Source organism: Ovis aries, chromosome X, assembly GCF_016772045.2.
Source record: "Ovis aries strain OAR_USU_Benz2616 breed Rambouillet chromosome X, ARS-UI_Ramb_v3.0, whole genome shotgun sequence".
NCBI lineage: Eukaryota > Metazoa > Chordata > Mammalia > Artiodactyla > Bovidae > Ovis > Ovis aries.
Window position 1 is genome coordinate 69394655 of NC_056080.1, and position 26152 is coordinate 69420806.

General features: G+C 38.1%; 1 protein-coding gene and 1 non-coding gene across 6 annotated transcripts in view; one reads left to right on the forward strand and one right to left on the reverse strand.

The window, feature by feature from the left end:
* Nucleotides 1-1898: 1898 nt before the first annotated feature.
* CYSLTR1 (cysteinyl leukotriene receptor 1) overlaps nt 1899-26152 on the reverse strand; it is an 80525-nt gene continuing 56271 nt past the window's right edge. The window contains exons 2-5 of one of the 5 annotated variants that reach the window (XM_060407833.1): nt 23319-23491; nt 9008-9090; nt 6566-7096; nt 1899-4065 (exon numbers count right to left, since the gene is read on the reverse strand). In XM_060407833.1, the coding sequence (XP_060263816.1) occupies nt 3016-4038 (1023 nt within the window). In that variant the 5' untranslated portion in view covers nt 4039-4065; nt 6566-7096; nt 9008-9090; nt 23319-23491 and the 3' untranslated portion in view covers nt 1899-3015. Of the gene's footprint in view, nt 9091-23318; nt 23492-26152 lie in introns of all 5 variants that reach the window. The other 4 variants (XM_060407830.1, XM_060407832.1, XM_004022468.5 and 1 more) reach the window with 4 other exon arrangements.
* On the forward strand, nt 4911-4981 carry TRNAH-AUG (transfer RNA histidin (anticodon AUG)). The gene has a single exon. It is a non-coding gene; the product is annotated as a tRNA-His (tRNA).

A 26152-nucleotide genomic window follows, 5' to 3' on the forward strand; every position in this document is an offset into this window, starting at 1 on the left:
TTTTTTCCACCTCCAATGTAATGTTGCTACTGGAAAGGGTCTACGAATTTACATTGCTCTGAGATCTAATCTCAACTTTCAAGCTTCTGAGTGGTTGGAGTCACTAAAGTGTTAATAGGAGGTAAATATTGAGAAATATATTTAATTATCTCAGAAGGCCTTTATTTGTTTATTTAATTATTTTGTGAGACAGGAATTAATTTTTTAAATTGGAGAATAATTGCTTTACAATATTGTGTTGGTTTCTGCTATACAGAAACAGGAATCAACCATATATATACATACCTTCCCTCTTGAGCCTTCCTCCCATCCTCCCATCCCGCTAGGTCTAGGGGCACCCCTCTAGGTTATCACAGGGCACCAGGCTAGATTTGAACTCTGATTCTGATACTTACCAGCTATCTGACATTAGATAAATTACTTAACCACTTTGTGCCTCTGTTTTTAAATCAGTAAAAAAAGGATAATAATGGCATCCACCTCACAGGGCAGTTGTAAACATTAAATGAACTGATACAGATGAAGTAATTAAAACAGAGCAAATGCTCATTAAATATTAGGCACCATGATTTAAAGGCATAATTTTCAAGTAACTGATAATCACACAAAGCAATTATTTCACTTTGGGAGAAAATACTAATATATTTGGAGAAACTAGCAAAAAAATTGAGTGCAAAACAGTGTGGTGCAGGTTATAATATGTACAGCATTAGAGAAGAATAAATCCATGGTGAGTTTGTAGGTGACTGAAGCATGGTATGTTTCTGAGTGGGAGGAAGTTGCACTGTGGTTGGAAATGAGAACACAAGCAAAAACGTGGAGGTATGAAAAAATAAACAAGATTATTTTATGTGTAATACATTTTAACCATGGCCATATTTTGTTCTAATTCTTTCAGAATTGAGAATCTCTGTATTGGGTTGGCCAAAAAGTTCATTTGGATTTCGCATATGTGGTTGCAGGAAACCTGAATGAACTTTTTGGCTAACCCAATAGTAAATATGATTCGGTATGCTTAAGTAACAAAATCATTTCTAAATACCTTATATTTAGTGTGATAAATTGTACCACACTGTATGTTTTAAGGTAAAATTTTAACATATGTGTGTCAAAATATGTTTGTATACTATGATTACATTTGAGTTTCAAATGTGCCTTGTAAGAAAGGCAGGACAAGTATTATTATTCCCACTTTTCAAGTGAGGAAGCTGAGAATCAGAGTTTATGTTACTTGCTTCAAATTTCACTGCTAGTAAGTGATAGAGATCGGATTAGCATCCAGGTCTTCTGGCTTTCAATGTAGTGTTATTCTACTACAATATACTCATTGAATAACAAAAAGCTTAGTAAATGAGAAATAAGGACTGATTTTATGACACATATTACATTTGATCTTTGTCAAGCAAGAAAAAAATTTAGGGTAAAAGTGCAGGTACTTTTACTTGTACAAACCTCAGGTGTGTTAAAAATAAATGGGCATCAGTTATTACTATATCTTTGAGATCCTATGGGCTTCCCACATGGTGCTAGTGGTAAAGAGCCTGCCTGCCAATGCAGGAGACATATGAGATGCAGGTTCGATTCATGGGTCTGGAAGATCCCCTGGAGGGGGGCATTGCAATCCACTCCAGTATTCTTGCCTGGAGAACTCCATGGACAGATATAGTCCATAGGGTTGTAAAGAGTTGGACATGACTGAAGAGAGTTATGCATGCATAAATCTTTCACGTTTTCGAAGGGATTGCAACATTAGAAGTGAAATAGAAATTACATGCATGTGGCAGATTCAGATAGAACTTGTATCCTAGCTTTTCTTTTTTTCAACATTATCATTTCTTCTGAGATAATGCACTTTTTGAAACATAGAATTAAGGAACAGACTACACTTTGACAAAAACTTGCTCATGAATATTATATTTCAGCCATAATCAAACTGTTGCTATTTTAAGAAGAAAGCTTCCACTATAACATAAAAACCACTGTAAGTATATCTTTGGTATTTGTGTCAACATGCTAATAAAAGTAAAAAGCACAAAATATAACAAAGCTTATAACAAACTTACACTCATAAATGCATACATCAAAATTTCTTACATATAGTTTATACAATATGCATAACTAAGTACTTCTTAAAATTTGCAATATCAACATTTAAATTTTTATTCAGAGACTCATTGCAGTTCATTGTGGTTCCAATAATAAGTGTGTAGAAAAGTAGATTCCCTTTCCTCTTCTTTAGATAAATTTTAAATTATTTCTGTTATTATATGGTAGTGCCAGTCATCTGCTTTATTAAGGAAGGATTGCATCTTGTTTAGGGAGAGAGTACCCTAAAAGAATCTCAATGAGCAACAAAAACCCTACTATTCTCTTTTGGGAGCATAAGGCAGAAGCAGAAGAAAATTGGAGACAAACTAGCTTTTGATTAGGTTTACCTTCCTCAGTTTCCAGATTGTACATTGAATGGAGACTTTAGGGCCATTTGGCTGAAGACTAGGCTGTTCTAACACATAATCATTTTCTTGAGGGAAAGAAATGGTCATACTTTCCTAGCCAATCAGTGCTACAAAGAAAGAGGGTGATAGTACATTTTATGTAGCTCCTGGCTCACTCCAGTTCTCATCTGTTGGCATGCATGCAAAGAAATATGTTAGGATCACTGAGAACTATTAGCTAAATTTATATCTTAAAAAGCTAGTTCTTACCCTTGGTAAAGCTTTTATTTGAGAGGGAAAACTTTAATCTCAGACCTATTTTTTACAGTGCTAAGATACAAATTTTGCCCATCTTTAAGTGAAAGCTCAGAAAACCATTTATAATTTAGTTCATAGACTTGAACTGAATTTTAACACTAGAAATGTCTTTAGGACCTCTAATTATGTGAATTCATAAATGAGATAGATTTATAGGTACACATTAAGTCAAATAAGTGCAAATTATTAATGGAAGTTCTTATTTTTATTGTGAATGATTTGAGAAAATAGTGATTTGGGAATCATCAAAAATAGGCTTAAACTATTCATTATATATTTCTTCTCCTTTTTCTGGCAAGGAGGTCTTCTTCTTGGGTACATAAGTCATGCTGGACAAAGAATGCTTTCTGAATGTAGACAGCCTTCTCCTAAAGTTCCCCCCTGAAAAGAAATATAGTAGAGGGTCAAAGCAACAATTTGATGCAGCCAGAGACAAGGTTATGACCACTGACTTTTGCATTCTAAGGACAGAATCACAGGGTTTTGTTTCATTGTGTAAAAAATGAAGGTGAATGGTACGTTGAATATGATACGGCATGAAGCTGATCAAAAAGGCAGCTGTCACAACTATGATCATTCCTATAGCTTTTTTACGACTTGATAGATTTTTCTTCATTGAATTTTTTAGTAAGGTCAAAATGATCATTGTGTAACATACAATTATAATAATGAAAGGAATGATAAATCCAAAAAATAATGACACATAATGCAAGACCAAGACATAATATTTAGCTTGATTGTCCTGTGGAGGCTCAAAGCACTTGGTATTATTTTTCTCATCTTTGTAAGATTTGGACATTAAAAATGGAGAACTAGCCAAAATCACAAAAATCCAAATACCAACACACACAAACCTGGCTTTTTTCTGTGTAACCAAATTAATATTTTGGACTGGGAAAACAATTGCAATGCATCGGAAAAAGCTCATGGCTGTCATAAAGAAGATGCTACAATAGAGGTTGACATACAAGGCATAGGTGCTGAGGCGACACAAAAAGTCACCAAAGTGCCAAATGCCTTTGTGAACATAATAGACCACACGGAGAGGTAGTGTGCACACACACAGTAGATCAGCTACTGCTAAATTAATCATGTATACTTGGTAGGCTGACTTCTCATGATATGTTTTTATGAGGATATAGAGCACAAAGCCATTGCCAAAGAAGCCCACAACGGAGATCATAGAGTACAAGGTGGAATACACTTGATTTCGGAAATCATCAATAGTGTCATTGCATGCATTACTACTGAAGGAAGATACTGTCAGATTTCCAACTCCATCCATGTTTCTCTAGGAGAGTCTTCTCGGTGCCTGCAATGTATATAAAAAATCTTGTCAATTTTTGCTCTTCCATAAATTATAGGGCGTACTAACGTTTCATTTTATCGTGTTGCTATGTATATATATTTTTGAAAACAGCAGGAAGCAAGAGTGGTGGGTAAATAAAAAGATAGTCTTCTAGACTTTGCCCCCAGGAGAAGGGTTTGGGTCCTATACGCACCCAGAGAACTCTTTTCCCCCATTTCCTATCCATGTTTGCCTGATGGACTTCTTAATCTTTAAGACCTAGCTAAAAGAGATATGCCTTATTTTAGGCCTTATTACTCCAGTACTATCCTATAAATCTTCTTTTTAAATGGGTTTGTTTTTTAGAGAAAAGTTTTAAAGATAGTAGTTTCATGAGTATCTATCTTCTTTTTTTCTTTATTTTTATTATTTATTTATTACAATATTGTATTGGCTTCTATCTATCTATCTGTCTATCTATCTATCTGTCTATCTATCTATCTATCTATCTATCTATCTATCTATCTATCTATCTATCATCTCTTTCTCTAATAGAAGAGTTCTAGATTCTTTCTGAGAATAAAATCTGGAGGAAAATGCTTAGTTCCCCCACAAAGAAGTCTTCCTAGGTAACAGCTGCTGGGTGATGCTTGTACCTAAGGAAAACAATTAAATTTGTTATCAGTGGAACTCACTCCTTGGAGGAGAATCTTAATCTAGAACATGGTGGACTCTATTTAGAACCACAGAACACCAAGGCTGGGGAAACTTTAGAAGCTATCTAGTTATTTTAACGAGGAAAAAGGGTGAAATACATTTCCAAAATCTGCACCTAAGTTAAGGCTCTGAGGAGAACTGCAGCATATACTTCCTTGGTGGCTCAATGGTAAAGTGTCTGCCTATGATGCAGGAGACCCTGGTTCGATTCCAAGGTGGGGAAGATACCCTGGAGAAGGAAATGGCAACCTACTCCAGTAATCTTGCCTGGAAAATCCCATGGATGGAGGAGCCTGGTGGGCTACAGTCCATGGGGTCGCAGATTTGGACACGACTGAGTGACTTCCCTTTCCCTTTCTGGGTGAGGAAATTGTTGTACTTGCTCATGCTTGCTCTATTCCCAGAATCGCATTCAAAGTCTTACTGTTCAACAACACATGGTCATGTCTCTTATAGCAAGAGATTGTTGCTTGGTCTGGCCTATCTTTACCAGGGCAGCTTTATCTGCCCAGCTTTATCAGGGCAATAAATAAGCTCTAATCAGAAAGATATAGGGATGAGATAGTGCAGAAGTAGTGATCTCCTATGTTCCTCCACATTCTTCTCTTTTATTCTTTAAGGAGATGGGAACAACTCATCAATTTATAATATGGTAGATAATCTTTGGTTGAAATATGATTTGTTGGCCTGTTACACAGCTCTTTCTCCCTGGTAAGAGAGGGGTTAGGGTTTGTAAAGTGGGAAGATTGCTTCAGCATGCAAGAACTGCTGGCAATGAAAGAGACTGAATTAGTCTCTGTGTCAAGGATACATATAGAGGGAGCTATGGTTGTGGTTGTAGATGGGATATAACTTTCCAGGTTTACTACTGCTAACAATTATATTTGCTGTGAGGGTATGTCATCTATTCATTTGTCCATCTATTTTTTCCTTTCATTAAAAATGTCATTTCTGGGAGTTCCCTGGTGGCCTAGTGGTTAGTATTACAGGCTTTCACTGAGGTGGCCTGGGTCCAATCCCTGGATGGAGAACTGAGATCCCACAAGCTTTGCAGTGTGGCCAAAAAAAGTCATTATTTTCCACCAAGCAATGTTGATATACAGTAAAAAATTTGAAGGTGAATCATTTTGAGGGTATATAACTAAGATCACAGAGAAAAATTAGTTCATTATTCTCAACCTTTGCATTATTTCTCAGTTTGCTTTCCACTTAACCTGCCTCTTTCACCATCACTTTTCTGAATTCAGGTGCAATTGTGGAAGAAAGAATCTCTGTAAACTTATTCTAGCTAGCCCTGTATTGGGTTTTCTCCAAATCAGGCAGTGTTAGCCTGTGAGGCACTAGGTGGTGCTGTTGAGATTTTTGCTATAGCCTTTTGTTTTTTATTTATTTAATTTTATTTTAATTTTATTTTTTCATTATTTATTTATTTTTATTTTACTTTACAGTACTGTATTGGTTTTGCCATACATTGACATGAATTCGCCATGGGTGTACATGAGTTCCCAATCCTGAACCCCCTCCCACCTCTCTCCCCACATCATCTCTCTGGATCATTCCAGCCCCAAGCATCCTGTATCCTGCATCGAACATAGACTAGCGATTCGTTTCTTACATGATAGTATACATGTTTCAATGCCATTCTCCCAAATCATCCCACCCTCGCCCTCTCCCACAGAGTCCAAAAGTCTGTTCTATACACCTGTGTCTCTTTTGCTGTCTCGCATAGAGGGTTATCATTACCATCCTTCTAAATTCCATATATATGTGTTAGTATACTGTATTGGTGTTTTTCTTTCTGGCTTACTTCACTCTGTATAGTAGGCTCCAGTTTCATCCACCTCATTAGAACTGATTCAAATGTATTCTTTTGAATGGCTGAGTAATACTCCATTGTGTATATGTACCACAGCTTTCTTATCCATTCATCTGCTGATGGACATCTAGGTTGCTTCCATGTCCTGGCTATTATAAACAGTGCTGCGATGAACGTTGGGGTACATGTGCCTCTTTCAATTCTGGTTTCCTCGGTGTGTATGCCCAGCATTGGGATTGCTGGGTCATAAGGCAGTTCTATTTTGTTTTTTTAAGGAATCTCCACACTGTTCTCCATAGTGGCTATACTAGTTTGCATTCCCACTAACAGTGTAAGAGGGTTCCCTTTTCTCCACACCCTTTCCAGCATTTATTGCTTGTAGACTTTTGGATCGCAGCCATTCTGACTGGTGTGAAGTGGTACCTCATTGCGGTTTTGATTTGCATTTCTCTGATAATGAGTGATGTTGAGCATCTTTTCATGTGTTTGTTAGCCATCTGTAGGTCTTCTTTGGAGAAATGCCTTTTAAAAAAAATAACCACATTTGAAAGGTATCAAATAATTACCATCTGTCCTTTCTACCACCACCAACACTCACTATATTCTGCTACAAACTCTTTCCAAAATAATTCTGTATACATTATAGCTTCCAATTATCTCACATTACTTCTCTAAAAATCTTCAGTGGTCCTTCAGTGTCTTCAAAATAAAATCCAGACTTCCTGGCCTGATATTTAAGTCTCTTGAAAGAGCCCCTGGAGGAGGGCGTGGCAGTCCACTCCAGTATTCTTGCCTGTAGAATCTGATAGACAGAGGAGCCTGGCAGGCTACAGTCCATAGGGTCGCAGAGTCAGATATGACTGAAGTGACTTAGTGCACACACACACACACACACACACACACACAGAGTCTGGTTGCAACTGAACTTTCCTAACCTCTCTCTCACTTCTCCCTTTTTGTACACCCTATATTTCAATAAACAACTACTTTACTATATCAGGGATATGAGTTACATGTTTTCCCACTTATCTGTCTTTTGTCATGGTATTTCTTCTTCATGAAATGACATTTTCTCCATCTATGTGTGTGCAAAAACTACACATCTTTCAGCTCTTCTTGACACTTTCTTGACAAAGTCTTCCCTTAGCCTCCTTCCAAGGTAATTTCTATCTTTCCCCTTCTAGGGAACTTTAAATCTGTCTTTCAGATCAGTGGTGTGTATGTGTTTGTTATCTTCCCTCATAGACTTTCTGATTGATATATAAAGGGCTCACACAGGGCCAACACATATGTACTTTGCTCATAAATGCTCATAAATATTAATAGAATGAATAAGTAAACAAACGACAGAGCAAGTTTATCATTTGAAAGTATTGTTTATCATTCTAAACCACTGAAAGTTATCTTTTCACTCCACTATTTTTTAAAACTTTCCTAACCTCAGAACCTAAAGTGGATCTGTTAAGTTGCTTCCTAAAATACTAAGAAAGGCGCTAAATCATAAGGTTAATTATAATATTAAAACACATGTCTTGACAGAGATTAATCGTTTGTTTTACTTGTCTGTTAAATATTATAAATAATTTTGAAAGTCTCAGGTGTTTGAATGAAAGATGCCAAATAAAATGGATAAATTAATTAAATAAGAAATAGGTTTCTTTAGTACCATTAATAAATTTATTGGTCGTTACTAAAAAAGCTTTCCTTGTACTTTTGATATTTAGATTTGACTGCTTATTTATAACTAAGTCAAGCCATTGATTTATTTTAGGTCAAAAAAAAGAAAATTTTAAAACTTTCAAACAAGTAATGAATACTAGAAGTTTAGAGATCATTTAGTTCAAGCTACTCATTTTGCAGATGATAGTTTTACTTATCTTAAACAGCATTTGATTCATTTTTATAGAATTTACTGTCATCTAATAATGATATCCACACTATATGGAAACAGAGATGCTTAAGGACGCATCTCTGCCTTTGAACAGCTCATAGAATGGTGGGGGAGAGGAGTGATAGCTCAGAAGTATGAAGAAGTTATAGTACAGTATGGTAAGAGCTATCCTAGCGTAAAATGAATTGGCTATTAGTTGATTCATATATACAAACAATAGGGACTTCCCAAGTGCTCAGTGGTAAAGAATCTGCCTGTCAATACCAGAGATGCAGGTTTGATCCCTGGGTTGGGATGATCTCCTAGAGGAGGAAATGGTAACCCACTCTAGTATTCTTGCCTGGAAAATCCATGGACAGAGGAGCCTGGTAGGCTACAGTTCATGGGGTTGCAGAGTCAGACATGACTGAGCACGTATGCAAACATATACAGGCAATAAACATAAATGAAATTAATATTTAGTGCAGATGATGAAGGAAGTTACTTTGTTAAGATAACTAGTGAGTTGAAAAACAAGATTTATTCAGAAAATAGAGCCATACCTCTTTCTGGCACTGCAGTACCCGTCACGAATATTCTTGGTTAGTGGTCAGCACTTACGATATAATATCAGATGAAGCCTAAGCTGAAATCATAAGATTGAAAAGGAAGTTAATGACTTTAGAAGCAATCCAGAGGGTCATGGGAGCTTAGCAGCCTTAAGCACATATCCAGGGTGTGTGATGGGACATCATAGCTTTCCTGACCGATTTAGAGCTAGTTACTGGATTCCATGTATCCTTGTTTCCACTCCACTCATTTTTACATCCTCAGGGGAAAATTTAAAATAAAGACCAGAGCTGATTACTCATGTCTGCTGCTCTATTAATAGTTTCTGTATCTAGAGATGAACACAGTATTATAAAAATTGTCTTCTATGAAGCCATGATATTTTCCCTATTTTCTCTTCTAAATAGCTCTTTATAAAGTTCAAAGGAGAAATAACTTGGAACTTCATATCCAAGGATCTAGTTTGCTAGGAAGAGGAATTAGGACTTGAAAAATATCAAGTATATCTGCCTGTGATGGCTTAGGGACAGTTTTCCTGGGACGAATGATGATTTAGAAGACTTTGGGCTCTTTTCCCTAAAATTTCATAATAATAGTTATGGACTTAATCATCAATTTGGCATATGTTATATACTTTTGGATATCAACTGTTTTATAGTTTGTATAGTTAGCTTTTCATGAGTGTATGTATCTTCAACTAAACTATCAGAAAATCTAAGAAAGTATAAAAAATCTCCAAGACATGAACAAAGAAGGGCTTTCTTAAAACAGTAGCTCTCTGAATACTTGTTTCCTAAATTTGTGTTGCCCTATGGCAACTTTCACCCCTATATGCAAGGACCCCAGAGGCTGGCCATTTTTCTTTTATTTGTGGTCTAAGTGTCAACAAAATAAACATGTTTCTTCAATTTATCCTTCAGTTCAGTTCAGTTGCTCAGTCGTGTCCGACTCTCTGTGACCCCATGAACTGCAGCATGCCAGGCCTCCCTGCCCATCACCAACTCCTGGAGCCTACTGAAACTCATGTCCATCACATTGGTGATGCCATCTAGCTATCTCATTCTCTGTCATCTCCTTCTCCTCCCGCCCTCAATGTTTCCCAGCGTCAGGGTCTTTTCCAGTGAGTCAGTTCTTTGCATCAGGTGGCCAAAGTAGTGGCTACAGCATCAGTCCTTCCAATGAATATTCAAGACTGATTTCCTTTAGAATTTACTGGTTGGATCTCCTTACAGTCCGAAGGACTCTTAAGAGTCACAGTTCAAAAGTATCAATTCTTTGGCTCTCAGCTTTCTTTATAGTCCAACTCTCACATTCATACATGACTACTGGAAAAACCACAGCTTTGACTAGATGGACCTTAGCAAGTTTAAAATAGGTTGGAACTTTTCAAAGGAACTCTACCAAAAAAAAAAAAAAGGAAAATAAAAATGAAAATAAAGAAAATGTGAAAATATGAAACAGCTTAAAAAGTAGGAATCTGAACCCACAGCTATGATATTGATGTTTGAGTCCACCACATATTCAGATAATCATTTTTCAAATATTCTCCAATTTCTTCTCTCTCTCTCAGAATTTTCCATTCATCCCCAGGCAAGGAGTTGACATAAGTAAGCTTCTACTAGCAGTCTGGAGGAAGTAAGCATTGCAGGTGGGAAATTACTCAAACAGAGTTGGCTTTTATATCTTGTTACTCAGGCATTAAAACTTCTTTGGGGATTTAGCTTATCCTGGGGCTCTTTAATCAATAAAGATATATTGACTGAATATTTAATAAAAATAACCTTTCTAAGCCAGGAATTATATGATTCCAGTCATTTTCTCTAGGTGAAAATTAACTTTGGCTCTGTCACAGTTTTGTGTTTAGACAAAGTTTATATTTATCCCCAGTGTGGAAAGAGAAAGTTTATGAATTTCTAAGACACATCTATGAGAAGTGTAGTTTTACCAGGCTAATGCACTAATTGTCCAAATTTATGGTAGCTGTACAACTACAATTTAGCTTTCTCTCTGTACATGCACAAGTGAGTAAAAGTCACATTTCCTGGGCAACAATGTAATGTTTCCCCAAGTTTGGGATTTTGAAGTGTCTTCCATGGTTCCTTTAGAAATTTCCTTTAGAAATTCTGAGTTTGCATATGGTAGGCATTCAATACTCTTACTTTTTGCCCCTCTTTTCTTTTTTGTTTACTTGAGAACTCTTGTCTCTGACATCAGCTTCTGCCATAATTGGATTCTACCATTCTTGTCTGGGTGATTGAGTGAGGGAAGATGAGGCAATAAAGTAAATGTGTGGATATGTAACTTTTGGGTTCAATTATTTATTTCAGGAGGTACTCAAATTTTTATTTGGCTCGTCTAGTCCATGTATATCTATCTATCTATTGGTCTATCTATCTATCTATCTATCTATCTATCTATCTATCTTCATTATCATCATCATCTATCTACTCTCTTTGCATCAGCCCTTAACCTCCATTGATCTGTAACCTGGTCAAGCTTCAGTGAACAAGTAAGTAGGAGTTCCCAAAGATAACCTGAGAATATAAGATCCCAATTCATATATGATACCCTTCATTTTTGCTGCAAAAAAACTATCTATGAATGAGGATGACTTATATACTGTTGTGCCTTCTAAGTGTGGCCCAGGTAGAGCTAGTGATCCATAGCATCTTCAGGTAGTCCCCAGGCTAGTATCTTCTATTAAATGAAAATAGTAACTGTGCCTCTTTTTCGCTTATATTCAAACAAAAAGTCATTCCTGATCCAATTTAATATTTCTTTCGTTTGAAGTCCTACATTATTTTGTTTGTACTTTCCTTGATAATTTTCACTAATCGTTTCATGTCATACTCATCTCTGTGGTTATTCAATTTAAACTTCACTATTCTTCCTACTGGGCAGTCCCACCAGACTTAAGGAGCAAAACCCAAGTATTCTTTATTTTTCTTCTTAGAAAAAAAGAGCAAATAAGTTAAGAGATTTACAGTTTCAATAAAGAGGAATCAGACAGAAGTTGTTTGTGAACTTGATTTAAGACTTCTAGATGTTCCTAGAGTTTCTCTTAGGTGAACATCTGAGAGAAAGTTATCACTTTATTCCTCTTTGAATGTATCAGCTGTGCTCAAGATACAGGTTTCTTCAGGCCCTCTAAAGGTAGCACAACAGTTTTAACTTTGACAGTGGTTTCTAAACTAGGTGCTAATTTTGCAATGTAAACTTATTGGACTTTCTAGGGCTGAAAGGCCTTTTCCCCCTCCCCCTGGCCTTACCCTCTTTGTTTTATAACAAATGACAACATATCTGATTCTGGCAGTATGGTCACTATTCTTCATAACCTGCAAGGGAGAAGCTGCTTAAGTCTTCTTTGTTGGTCCCTTTTATTTTATTTATTTTTTAAAATATAAATTTATTAATTTTAATTGGAGGCTAATTACTTTACAATATTGCATTGGTTTTGCCATACACCAACATAAATCCTCCACAGGTGGACATGTGTTCCCCATCCTGAACCCCCTCCCACTTCCCTCCCCATACCATCCCTCTGGGTCATCCCAGTGCACCAGCCCCGAGCATGCTGTATCATGCATTGAACCAGGACTGGCGATTCGTTTCATATGATTTTATACATGTTTCAATGCCATATTCCCAAATCATTTCACCCTTGTCCTCTCCCACAGAGTCCAAAAGACTGTTCTATACATCTGTGTCTCTTGCTGTCTCACATACAGGGTTATCGTTATCATCTTTCTAAATTCCATATATATGCATTGGTATTTTTCTTTCTGGCTTATTTCACTCTGTATAATAGGCTCCAATTTCATATCTCATTAGAACTGATTCAAATGTATTCTTTTTAATGGCTGAGTAATACTCCATTGTGTATAGGTACCACAGCTTTCTTTTTTAAAAATATAAATTCATTTATTTTAATTGGAGGTTAATTACTTTACAATATTGTATTGGTTTTGCCATACATCAACATGAATCTGCCACAGGTGTACATATGTTCCCCATCCAAAACCTCCCTCCCACCTCCCTCCACATACCATCCCTCTGGGTCATCCCAGTGCACCAGCCCCGAGCATCCTGTATCCTGCATCGAACCTGGACTGGCGATTCATTTCACATATGATACTATACATGTTTCAATGCCATTCTCCCAAATCATCCCACTCTTGCCCTCTCCCACAGAGTCCAAAAGACTGTTCTAAACATCTGTGTCTCTTTTACTGTCTCCAACAGGGTTATTGTTACCATCTTTCTAAATTCCATATATATGCATTAGTATACTGTATTGGTGTTTTTCTTTCTGGCTTACTTCACTCTGTATAGTAGGCTCCAGTATCATCCACTTCATTAGAACAGATTCAAATGTATTCTTTTTAATGGCTGAGTAATACTCTATTGTGTATATGTACCACAGCTTTCTTATCCATTCGTCTGCTGATGGACATCTAGGTTGCTTCCATGCCCTGGCTATTATAAACAGTGCTGCAATGAACATTGGGATACACGTCTCTCTCTCTCTCTCTCTCTCTCTTTTTTTTTTTACTTTACTTTACATTACTGTATTAATTTTGCCATGCATCAACTTGAATCCCCCACAGATGTACATGAGTTCCCAATCCTGAACCCCCCTCCCACCTCCCTCCCCATACCATCTCTCTGGGTCATCCCAGTGCACCAGCCCCAAGCATCCTGTATCCTGCATCGAACATAGACTGGTGATTCGTTTCTTACATGATATTATACATGTTTCAATGCCATTCTCCCAAATCATCCCACCCTTGCCTCTCCCACAGAGTCCAAAAGTCTGTTCTATACATCTGTGTCTCTTTTACTGTCTCGCATAGAGGGTTATCATTGCCATCTTTCTAAATTCCATATATATGTGTTAGTATACTGTATTGGTGTTTTTCTTTCTGGCTTACTTCACTCTGTATAGTAGGCTCCAGTTTCATCCACCTCATTAGAACTGATTCAAATGTATTCTTTTGAATGGCTGAGTAATACTCCATTGTGTATATGTACCACAGCTTTCTTATCCATTCACCTGCTGATGGACATCTAGGTTGCTTCCATGTCCTGGCTATTATAAACAGTGCTGCGATGAACGTTGGGGTACATGTGCCTCTTTCAATTCTGGTTTCCTCAGTGTGTATGCCCAGCATTGGGATTGCTGGGTCATAAGGCAGTTCTATTTTGTTTTTTTAAGGAATCTCCACACTGTTCTCCATAGTGGCTATACTAGTTTGCATTCCCACTAACAGTGTAAGAGGGTTCCCTTTTCTCCACACCCTCTTCAGCATTTATTGCTTGTAGATTTTTGGATCGCAGCCATTCTGACTGGTGTGAAATGGTATCTCATTGTGGTCTTGATTTGCATTTCTCTGATAATGAGTGATGTTGAGCACCTTTTCATGTGTTTGTTAGCCATCTGTAGGTCTTCTTTGGAGAAATGTCTATTTAGTTCTTTGGTCCATTTTATGATTGGGTGGATTATTTTTCTGGAATTGAGCTGCATGAGTTGCTTGTATATTTTTGAGATTAGTTGTTTATCAGTTGCTTCATTTGCTATTATTTTCTCCCATTCTGAAGGCTGTCTTTTCACCTTGCTTATAGTTTCCTTTGTTGTGCAGAAGCTTTTAAATTTAATTAGATCCCATTTGTTTATTTTTGGTTTTATTTCCAGTATTCTGGAAGGTGGGTCTAGAGGATCCTGCTGTGATTTATGTCCAAGAGTGTTTTGCTTATGTTCTCCTCTAGGAGTTTTATAGTTTCTGGTCTTATGTTTAGATCTTTAATCCATTTTGAGTTTATTTTTGTGTATGGTGTTAGAAAGTGTTCTAGTTTCATTCTTTTACAAATGGTTGACCGGTTTTCCCAGCACCACTTGTTAAAGAGATTGTCTTTTCACCATTGTATATTCTTGCCTCCTTTGTTGAAGATAAGGTGTCCATAGGTGTGTGGATTTATTTCTGGGCTTTCTATTTTTTCCATTGATCTATATTTCTGTCTTTGTGCCAGTACCATACTGTCTTGATGACTGTGGCTTTGTAGTAGAGCCTGAAGTCAGGCTAGTTGATTCTTCCAGTTCATCTTCTTTCTCAAGATTGCTTTGGCTATTCGAGGTTTTTTGTATTTCCATACAAATTGTGAAATTATTTGTTCTAGCTCTGTGAAAAATAACACTGATAGCTTAATAGGGATTGCATTGAATCTGTAGATTTTTTGGGTAGTATACTCATTTTCACTATATTGATTCTTCTGATCCATGAACATGGTATATTTCTCCATCTATTTGTGTCCTCTTTGATTTCTTTCACCAGTGTTTTATAGTTTTCAATCAGTTCAGTTCAGTTCAGTTCAGTCGCTCAGTCATGTCCGACTCTTTGCGACCCCATGAATTGCAGCATGCCAGGCCTCCCTGTCCATCACCAACTCCCGGAGTTCAGTCAGACTCACGTCCATCGAGTCCGTGATGCCATCCAGCCATCTCATCCTCTGTCGTCCCCTTCTCCTCCTGCCCCCAATCTCTCCCAGCATCAGAGTCTTTTTCAATGAGTCAACTCTTCGCATGAGGTGGCCAAAGTACTGGAGCTTCAGCTTTAGCATCATTCCTTCCAAAGAAATCCCAGGGCTGATCTCCTTCAGAATGGACTGGTTGGATCTCCTTGCAGTCCAAGGGACTCTCAAGAGTCTTCTCCAACACCACAGTTCAAAAGCATGAATTCTTCGGTGCTCAGCCTTCTTCACAGTCCAACTCTCACATCCATACATGACCACAGGAAAAACCATAGCCTTGACTAGACGGACCTTAGTCGGCAAAGTAATGTCTCTGCTTTTAAATATACCATCTAGATTGGTCATAACATTTCTTCCAAGGAGTAAGCATCTTTTAATTTTATGGCTGCAGTCACCATTGGCAGTGATTTTGGAGCCCCCCAAAATAAAGTCTGACACTGTTTCCACTGTTTCCCCATCTACTTCCCAAGAAGTGATGGGACCGGATGCCATGATCTTCATTTTCTGAATGTTGAGCTTTAAGCCGACTTTTTCACTCTCCTCTTTCACGTTCATCAAGAGGCTTTTTAGCTCTTCTTCACTTGCTGGCATAAGCGTGGTGTCATCTGCATATCTGAGGTTATTGATATTTCTCCTGGCAATCTTGATTCCAGCTTGTGTTTCTTCCAGTCCAGCGTTTCTCATGATGTACTCTGCATAGAAGTTAAATAAGCAGGGTGACAATATACAGCCTTGACGTACTCCTTTTCCTGTTTGGAACCAGTCTGTTGTTCCATGTCCAGTTCTAACTGTTGCTTCCTGACCTGCATACAGATTTCTCAAGAGGCAGGTGAGGTGGTCTGGTATTCCTATCTCTTTCAGAATTTTCCATAGTTTAGTGTGATCCACACAGTCAAAGGCGTTGGCATAGTCATTAAAGCAGAAATGGATGTTTTCCTGGAACTCTCTTGCTTTTTCCATGATCCAGCGGATGTTGGCAATTTGATCTCTGGTTCCTCTGCCTTTTCTAAAACCAGCTTGAACATCAGGGAGTTCATGGTTCACGTATTGCTGAAGCCTGGCTTGGAGAATTTTGAGCATTACTTTACTAGCATGTGGGATGAGTGCAATTGTGCGGTAGTTTGAGCATTCTTTGGCATTGTCTTTCTTTGGAATTGGAATGAAAACTGACCTTTTCAAGTCCTGTGGCCACTATTGAGTTGTCCAAATTTAAGCACAAGATCAGGAGATGACTGTGGCTCAAATCATGAACTCCTTATTACCAAATTCAGACTCAAATTGAAGAAAGTAGAGAAAACTGCTAGACCATTCAGGTATGACCGAAACAAATACTTTATGATTATAAAGTGGAAGGGAGAAATAGATTTAAGAGTGCCTGATGAACTATGGAATGAGGTTCGTGACATTGTACAGGAGACAGGGATCAAGACCATCCCCATGGAAATGAAGTGCAAAAAAGCAAAATGGCTGTCTGGGGAGGCGTTACAAATATCTGTGAAAAGAAGAGAGGTGAAAAGCAAAGGAGAAAAAGAAAGATATAAGCATCTGAATGCAGAGTTCCAAAGAATAGCAAGAAGAGATAAGAAAGCCTTCTTCAGCGATCAATGCAAAGAAATAGGGGAAAACAACAGAATGGGAAAGACTAGAGATCTCTTGAAGAAAATTAGAGCTACCAAGGGAACATTTCATGCAAAGATGGGCTTGATGAAGGACAGAAATGGTCTGGACCTAACAGAAGCAGAAGATATTAAGAAGAGGTGCAAGAATACACGAAAGAACTGTACAAAAAAGGTCTTCACGACCAAGATAATCATGATGATATGATCACTCATCTAGAGTCAGACATCTTGGAATGTGAAGTCAAGTGGGCCTTAGAAAGCATCACTATGAACAAAGCTCGTGGAGGTGATGGAATTCCAGTTGAGATGTTTCAAATTTCCCTTTCTAGTTTCTCATTATTAGCGTATAGGAATGCAAAGGATTTCTGTGTGTTGATTTTATATCCTGCCACTCGCTGTTAATTTTCTGTTGGAGTCTTTAGGGTTTTCTATGTAGAGGATCATGTCATCTGCAAGCAGTGAGAGTTTTACTTCTTCTTTTCCAATTTGGATTCCTTTTTTTTTTTTTTTTCTGCTCTGATTGCTGTGGCCATACCGTCCAAAACTATGTTGAATAGTAATGGTGAAAGTGGGCACCCTTGTCTTGTTCCTGACTTTAGGGGGAATGCTTTCAATTTTTCACCACTGAGTATCATGGTTGCTGTGGGTTTGTCATATATAGTTTTTATTATATTGAGCTATGTTCCGTCTATTCCTAATTTCTGGAGAGTTTTCATCATAAATGAATGTTGAATTCTGTCAAAGGCTTTTTCTGCATCTATTGAGATAATCATATGGCTTTTATTTTTCAACTTGTTAATATGGTGAATTACATTGATTGATTTGTGGATATTGAACAATCCTTGCATCCCCGGGATAAAGCCCACTTGGTCATGGTGTGAGATCTTTTTAATATGTTGTTGGATTCTGTTTCCTAGAATTTTCTTAAGGATTTTTTCATCTATGTTCATCAATGATATTGGCCTGTAGTTTTCTTCTTTTGTGGCATCTTTGTCAGGTTTTGGTATTAGGGTGATGGTGGCCTCATAGAATGAGTCTGGAAGTTTACCTTCCTCTGAAATTTTCTGGATGAGTTTGAGTAGAATAGGTGTTAGCTCTTCTCTAAATTTTTAGTAGAATTCGGCTGTGAAGCCGTCTGGACCTGGGCTTTTGTTTGCTGGAAGATTTCTGATTACAGCTTCAATTCTGTGCTTGTGATTGGTCTGTGAAGATTTTCTATTTCTTCCTGGTTCAGTTTTGGAAAGTTGTACTTTTCGAAGAATTTGTCTGCTTCTTCCACATTGTCCATTTTATTGGCATATAATTGCTGATAGTAGTCTCTTATGATCCTTTGTATTTCTCTGTTGTCATCTCTCCATTTTCATTTCTAATTTTATTGATTTGATTTTTCTCCCTTTGTTTATTGATGAGTCTGGCTAATGGTTTGTCAATTTTATTTATCCTTTCAAAGAACCAGCTTTTGGCTTTGTTGATTTTTGCTATGGTCTCTTTTGTTTATTTTGCATTAATTTCTGCCCTAATTTTTAAGATTTCTTTCCTTCTACTAATCCTGAGGTTATCCCTTTCTTCCTTTTCTAGTTGCTTTAGGTGTCGAGTTAGGTTATTTATTTGACTTTTTTCTTGTTTCTTGAGGTATCCCTGTTTTGCCATGAAGTTTCCCCTTATCACTGCTTTTATAGTCTCTCACAGGTTTTGGGTTATTGTGTTTTCATTTTCATTCTTTTCTATGCATATTTTGATTTCCTTTTGATTTCTTCTGTGATTTGTTGGTTATTCAGAGGCGTGTTGTTCAACCTCCATATGTTGGAATGTTAAATAGTTTTTCTCCTGTAATTGAGATCTAATCTTGATGCATTGTGGTCAGAAAAGATGTTTGGAATGATATCAATTGTTTTGAATTTATCAAGGCTAGATTTATGGCCCAGGATGTGATCTATCCCGGAGAAGGTTCTGTGAGCACTTGAGAAAAAGGTGAGATTCATTGTTTTGGGGTCAAATGTCCTGTAGATATCAATTAGGTCTAACTGGTCTATTGTATCATTTAAAGTTTGTGGTTCTTTGTTGATTTTCTGCGTAGTTGATCTATCCATAGGTGTGAGTGAGGTATTAAAGTCTCTGACTATTATTGTGTTATTGTTAATTTCCCCTTTCATACATGTTAGCATTTTTCTTCTATATTGTGGTGCTATGTTGGGTGCACATATATTTATAATTGTTATATCTTCTTCTTGGATTGATCCTTTGATCATTATGTAGTGGCCTTCTTTGTCTCTTTTCACAGCCTTTGTTTTAAAGTCTATTTTATTGAATATGATTATTGCTACTCCTGCTTTCTTTTGGTCTGTATTTGCATGGAATATCTTTTTCCAGCCCTTCACTTTCAGTCTGTATGTGTCCCTTGTCTTGAGGTGGGTCTCTTGTAGACAGCATATATAGGGATCTTGTTTTTGTATCCATTCAGCCAGTCTTTGCCCTTTGGTTGGGGCATTCAACCTATTTACGTTTAACGTAATTATTGATAAGTATGATCCCGTTGCCATTTACTTTATTGTTTTGGGTTCAAGTTTACACACCCTTTCTGTGTTTCCTGTCTAGAGAAGATCCTTTAGCATTTGTTGGAGAGCTGGTTTGGTGGTGCTGAATTCTCTCAGCTTTTGCTTGTCTATAAAGCTTTTGATTTCTCCTTCATATTTGAATGAGATCCTTGCTGGGTACAGTAATCTGGGCTGTAGGTTATTTTCTTTCATCACTTAAGTATGCCCTGCCATTCCCTCCTGGCCTGAAGAGTTTCTATGGAAAGATCAGCTGTTATCCTTATGGAAATCCCCTTGTGTGTTATTTGTTGTTCTTCCCTAGCTGCTTTTAATATTTGTTCTTTGTGTTTGGTGTTCATTAATTTGATTACTATGTGTCTTGGGGTGTTTTTCCTTGGTTTTATCCTGTTTGGGACTCTCTGGGTTTCTTGGACTTGGGTGATTACTTCCTTCCCCATTTTAGGGAAGCTATCAACTATTATCTCCTCAAGTATTTTCTCATGGCCTTCTTTGTGTCTTCTTCTTCTGGGACTCCTATGATTTCAGTGTTGGGGCATTTAACATTGTCCTGGAGGTATCTGAGATTGTCCTCGTTTCTTTTAATTCCTTTTACTTTTTTCCTCTCTGGTTCATTTATTTCTACCATTCTATCTTCTACCTCACTAATCCTATCTTCTGCCTTCTTTATTCTACTGTTGGTTCCCTCCAGAATGTTTTTTTATCTCATTTATTGCATTATTCATTATATATTGACTCTTTTTTTATTTCTTCTAGGTCCTTGTTAAACCTTTCTTCTCAATCCTTGTCTCCAGGCTATTTATCTGTGATTCCATTTTGTTTTCAAGATTTTGGATCATTTTCACTATCTTTATTCGGAATTCTTTATCAAGTAGATTCCCTATCTCTTCCTCTTTTGTTTGGTTTGGCGGGCATTTATCCTGTTCCTTTACCTGCTGGGTATTCCTCTGTCTCTTCATCATGTTTATATTGGTGTGTTTGGGGTGGCCTTTCTATATTCTGGCAGTTTGTGGAGTTCTCTTTATTGTGGAGTTTCCTCACTGTGGGTGGGGTTGTACAGGTGGCTTGTCAAGGTTTCTTGGTTAGGGAAGCTTGTGTGGGTGTTCTGGTGGGTGGGGCTGGATTTCTTCCCTGTGGAGTGCAATGAAGTGTCCAGTAATGAGTTATGAGATGTCAATGGGTTTGGAGTGACTTTGGGCAGCCTGTATATTGAAGCTCAGGGCTATGGTCCTGTATTCCTGGAGAGTTTGTGTGGTATGTCTTGCTCTAGAACTTGTTGGCCCTTGGGTGGTGCTTTGTTTTAGTGTAGATATGGAGGTGTTTGATGACCTCCTGTAAATTAATGTTCCCTGGAGTTAGGAGTTCTGTGGTGTTCTCTGGATTTGGACTTAAGCCACCTGACTCTGGTTTTTAGTCTTATTTTTACATTAGCCTCAAGACCTCTCCGTCTTTACAGCACCGATGATAAAACATCTAGGTTAATGATGAAAAGTTTCTCCACAGTGAAGGACACCCAGAGAGGTACACAGAGTTACAGGGAGAAGAGAAGAGGGAAGAAGGAGATAGAGGTGACCAGGATGAGGTGAGGTGATATGGGGAAGGAGGAGGGCGGGGGATTCAGGATGGAGAACACGTGTATACCTGTGACAGATTCATGCTGAGGTATGGCAAAACCAATACAATATTGTAAAGTAATTAACCTCCAATTAAAATAAATAAATTTATATTGAAAAAAAGAGGAGAGAGCAAGCTAGCCAGTAATCACTTCCCTATGTGCTCTCCACAGTTTGGACTGCTCAGAGATGTTCACGGAGTTATACAGAGAAAAGAAGAGGGAGGAAGTGGACAGGTGGCCAGGAAGATAAAAGTGGGGAATCAAAAGGAGAGAGACAGACCCAGTCAGTAATCAGTTCCCTAAGTGTTCTCCACAGTCTGGAACACACAAAGAGATTCACAGAATTGGGTAGAGAAGATGAGGGTGAGGAAGGAGATAGAGGTGAGCTGGTGGAGAGAAAGGAGTGTCCAAAGTGGGAGAGAGTAATCAGGCCAGTGATCTCACTCCCAAGTAAAAATGAGTGATGAAGATTGAGTTCTTAAAGGTATAAAATTTATACAAATACGAAAAAGCAAAGATTAAAAATCTAGAGTAGAGGTTAGATTTTCAAAAATACAATATTAAAGAAAAAAAACAAAGTCATAAGAATTATAAAAAAAATATATATATATATATGAAGTTTGCTTTTAAAAAATAGGGTCTTTTTTTTCAAAGTAATAGTATGTTATAAAAATGAAAATTAAAGGAGTAATAAAGGACTTAAAAATTAAAAAAAAAGAATGATAGTAAAAATAGCAAAAATATATCTAGGAATTTCTCTGGTGTTGTTGTGGGCAGTGTGGGGTCAGTTCATTTTCAGATAGTTTCTTGATCTGGCTTATATTTCTCAAGATCTATAGGCCCCTTCCTCCATAGTTGGTACTAACTATAGGGTTTTAATCTATTGCACCTGTCACTTCCAAGTAAGTGCCCTCTGTTTTAGCTTCTTCTGTTTGCTGGTCTCTTCAGTGTCTAATTTCTGCCCTGACACAAGGGGGTTGTGGTGGACACTCTTTTAGGCTCACTTGTTCAGTCTGCTGTGGGGAGGGAGGGATGCTGCAAGGGAATAACACTGGTGCATGCTTGCAGTGTCTCGGCCACACAGGGTTTGCCCCCTGCTCACAGCGTGTGTGCTTTCCCTGTTTACACTGCTTAGGCTCTAGGTTGCTCTGCCAGGAACTGTCTGAGGCCAGCCCAAGGTTGTATGCACTTCCCAGCTATAAGCCGCTCAGGTTCAGGTACTCGGGTAGTCGTCAGTGGCGCAGACTCGGTTGGGCCTGCGTTTTGTGCCCTTCCCAGGTCCAAGCAGCTCAGGTGACCAGGTGTTTGGTGAGCACAGTTGCTGTGACTTATCACCTCCCCTGTCCTTGCCACTTGGTTTTCTGGGTGTACAACCGGCACATCTTCTCAGGCAGATGTTGACCGTCTAGAATCCCAAGAAGTCTTGGTTAGCAATGAAGCCTGCTTGCAGTTTGGTAGATAATGCCTCTCTGGGGCTGCAATTGCCCCTTTGTGGCTCTGGCTGCCCTCGCCTGCATGTTACCAGGCAAGGGGATGGGCCGGGCTAGCTCTGCTCAGTCATTTGTTCTGTGAGCGGTCCTGAAGGTGTCTTAGGTTAGGGCTTTTTGCGTGGTAGCTATCCCACAGCCTGGTTTGCTATCCAAGGTAGTTCTCTCAGATTGCCCTTAGGACATTCAGGCCTGGTCCTACTCTAAGCAATGCAGCCCTTGCCTCCCTTCCCAACCCCCACTTGCTAGGGGTGGATGCAGGCATCTGCGCTGCTTCTCTGCTGAAGGATTTACTGTTGGGCACATAATCTTTGCGTTTTAATTATTATTATTTTTTTCCTCCTGGTTTTGTTACTCTCTGTGGTTCCATGGTTCACCACAGACTCGGCAGTGAGAGTGTTTCCTGGTGTTTGGAAACTTCTCTCTTTTTAAAAACTCCTTTTCTGGTATGGAGCTCCGTCCCTACCTCTGTTGTCTCTCTTTTTATCTTTTATATATTTTCTTACCTCCTTTTGAAGACAATGGGCTGCTTTTCTGGGTGCCTGTGTCCTCTGCTGGCATTCAGAAGTTGTTTTGTGGAATTTACTCAGTTCAAATGTTCTTTTGATGAATTTGTGGGGGAGAAAGTGGTCTCCCCATCCTATTCCTCCACCATCTTAGGATCTCCTCCTATTGGTCCCTTTAAAAAAAATCATCTCATATGAGATGCTCACCCAGCTTGATCATATGGCTTTAGAGTTCCAGGACCAACAGTTCATCTTTCCATATCTTAACTGAGGGCCAGAATCTACTCTTCAGAATTTTTCAGATTTCTGTTAAAATGACAAATTTATCAGACCATGTCATCTAGTTAGATGGTAGGAGTCTGGGAGGGTTTTGCTAAAACTCATGGGGAAAGAGAAAAAGAGAGGAAGGTAATAGAAATCTGAGATCTGATGACACTGAAGTTAAAATTAAATATAGGGAAAACAGCACAGATGTGGGAAGCTGGGGGTGAAGAGAGAAAGGATGTGGCTCTTTGCAATTTTGCTCCAGTTCCAGCTAACATTTATACAATCTGACATCACGTCTTGGTCTTTTTCTACTCAATTCCTTTTCTTTACTACTGCTGCTTCTTCTATCCTGACTCTCATTAACTCAGATTTAGATGACTTACAATAATCTCCTACCTTTCACATGTACCTTGTATTTCAACCATGCTGAACTGTTTGTAATTCCTGGAGATGTCTTTCATGCGTCCTTAATTTCTGGCTCTTTCTTTTCAACATCATCTTACACACCACTGCCAGACCAGTCATTTTTAAATTGAAATACAGTTGACTTACAATGTTATGCTAATTTCAGATGTATAACACAGTGATTGTTATATATATACATATACATATATACATATGTATATATGTGAATATAATATATATTTATTTTCAGATTCTTTCCCATTATAGTTATTATAGACAGAGAGTATAATTCCCTGTACTATACAATAGGTCCTTATTGTTTATCTATTTGTATATAGTAGTGGATATCTGTTAATCCCAAACTCCTAATTTATTCCTCTCTTCCTTTCCTATTTGATAACCATAAGTTTGTTTTCTACATCTGTGAGTCTATTTCTGTTTTGTAAATAAGTTCACCTGTATCATTTTTTAAAGATCCCACATATAAGTGATAACATATCATATTTGTCTTTCTCTATCTGACTTCACTTAGTATGATAATCTCTATGTCCACCCATGTTGCTGAAAATGGCATTATTTCAATATTTTTGTGAATGAGTAATATTCCATTGTGTGTCTATGTGTGTGTGCACATGCGTACCCCAGATTTTCTTTATCCATCATCTGTTGATGGGCATTTAGGCTGCTTCTGTGCCTCTTGGTAATTGTAAATAGTGCTGCTATGACATTGGGGTGCATATATGTTTTTGAAATTAGTGTTTTTTTCTGTATGTATGCTGAGGATTGGGATTTCTGTGTCATACATGGTAACTCTATTTTTAGTTTTTTAAGGAACCTTTATACTGTTCTCCATAGTGGCTGTATCAATTTAAATTCCCATCAACAGTGTAGGAGTGTTCCCTTTTCTCTACATCCTCTCCAGCATTTATTGTTTGTAGATTTTTTGATGATGGCCATTCTGACTGGGGCAAGGTTTTACCTCCTTGTAGTTTTGATTTTCATTTCTGTAATAATGAATGATGTTGAGTATCTTTTCATGTGCCTGTTGGTGATCTGTATTGAACTAGTCATTTTAGACCTTGTTGTTTGATTTCTCAAGAGTCTGTAAGTAACTATAATCAAGACCCCACCCTAAATTCCAGGCAATTCCATCCACAATCTAGCACTAGCTTCCTATCCAGCAAAACTTCTCTTTCACAGAGAAAGGTAATAATGGCAGAGGCCAAAGAAAGAATCTGGAGAAAGAATAAAGCCACCAGTAAGTACTAAGGAGAGCTTAGGGCTCTTAGAAAGAGAGCCTTAAAACAACCTGTGGCATATTTTTGGATATGCAGTTACATCAAGCTAAGATATGCTGTAGAATTAAAATGACAGCTTAATTATTGAAACTCTTGGGAAAATTAGGTTAAAGGAAAAGGTTATCTTGATATGCCAGTTTAAAATTCTGATCTTGAGAGGGAAAGATGGTGGAGGAATAGGACGGGAAGATCACTTTCTCCCTCACAAATTCCTCAAAAGAACATTTCAACGCCGAGCAAACTCCACAAAACAACTTCTGTAGGCTGGCAGAGGACATCAGGCAACCAGAAAAGCAGACCATTGTCTTCAAAAACAGCGCGACTGAACTAGTGAGCCTAAAAAACCAGCAAACAGAAGAAGTTAAACAGAGGGAACCACCTTGGAAGTGAGCCCACACGGCCCATAACATCAGAGAAGAATGTTTTATCATCGGTGCTGTATAGATGGAGAAGCCTAGAGGCTACTGCAAAAATAAAACTGAAAACCTGAAGCAGGAAGCTTAAATCCAAAGCCTGAAAACATTAGAGAACTCTTGAATTCAGGGAATATTAAGCAATAGGAGCTCATCAAATGCCTTCATACCTACACCAAAACCAAGCTCCACCCAAGGGCCAACAAGTTCCAAAACAAGACATACTACACAAATTCTCCAGCAACACAGGAACACTCCCCTGAGCTTCAATATACAGGCAGCTCAAAATTATCCCAAAACCTTTGATGTCTCATAACCCATTATGGGTCACTCCACTGCACTCCAGAGAGAAGAAACCCAGCTCCACCCACCAAAACTCCAACACAAGCCTCCCTAACCAGGAAACCTTGACAAGCCACTGATAGAACCCCACCCAAAGTGAGGAAGCTCC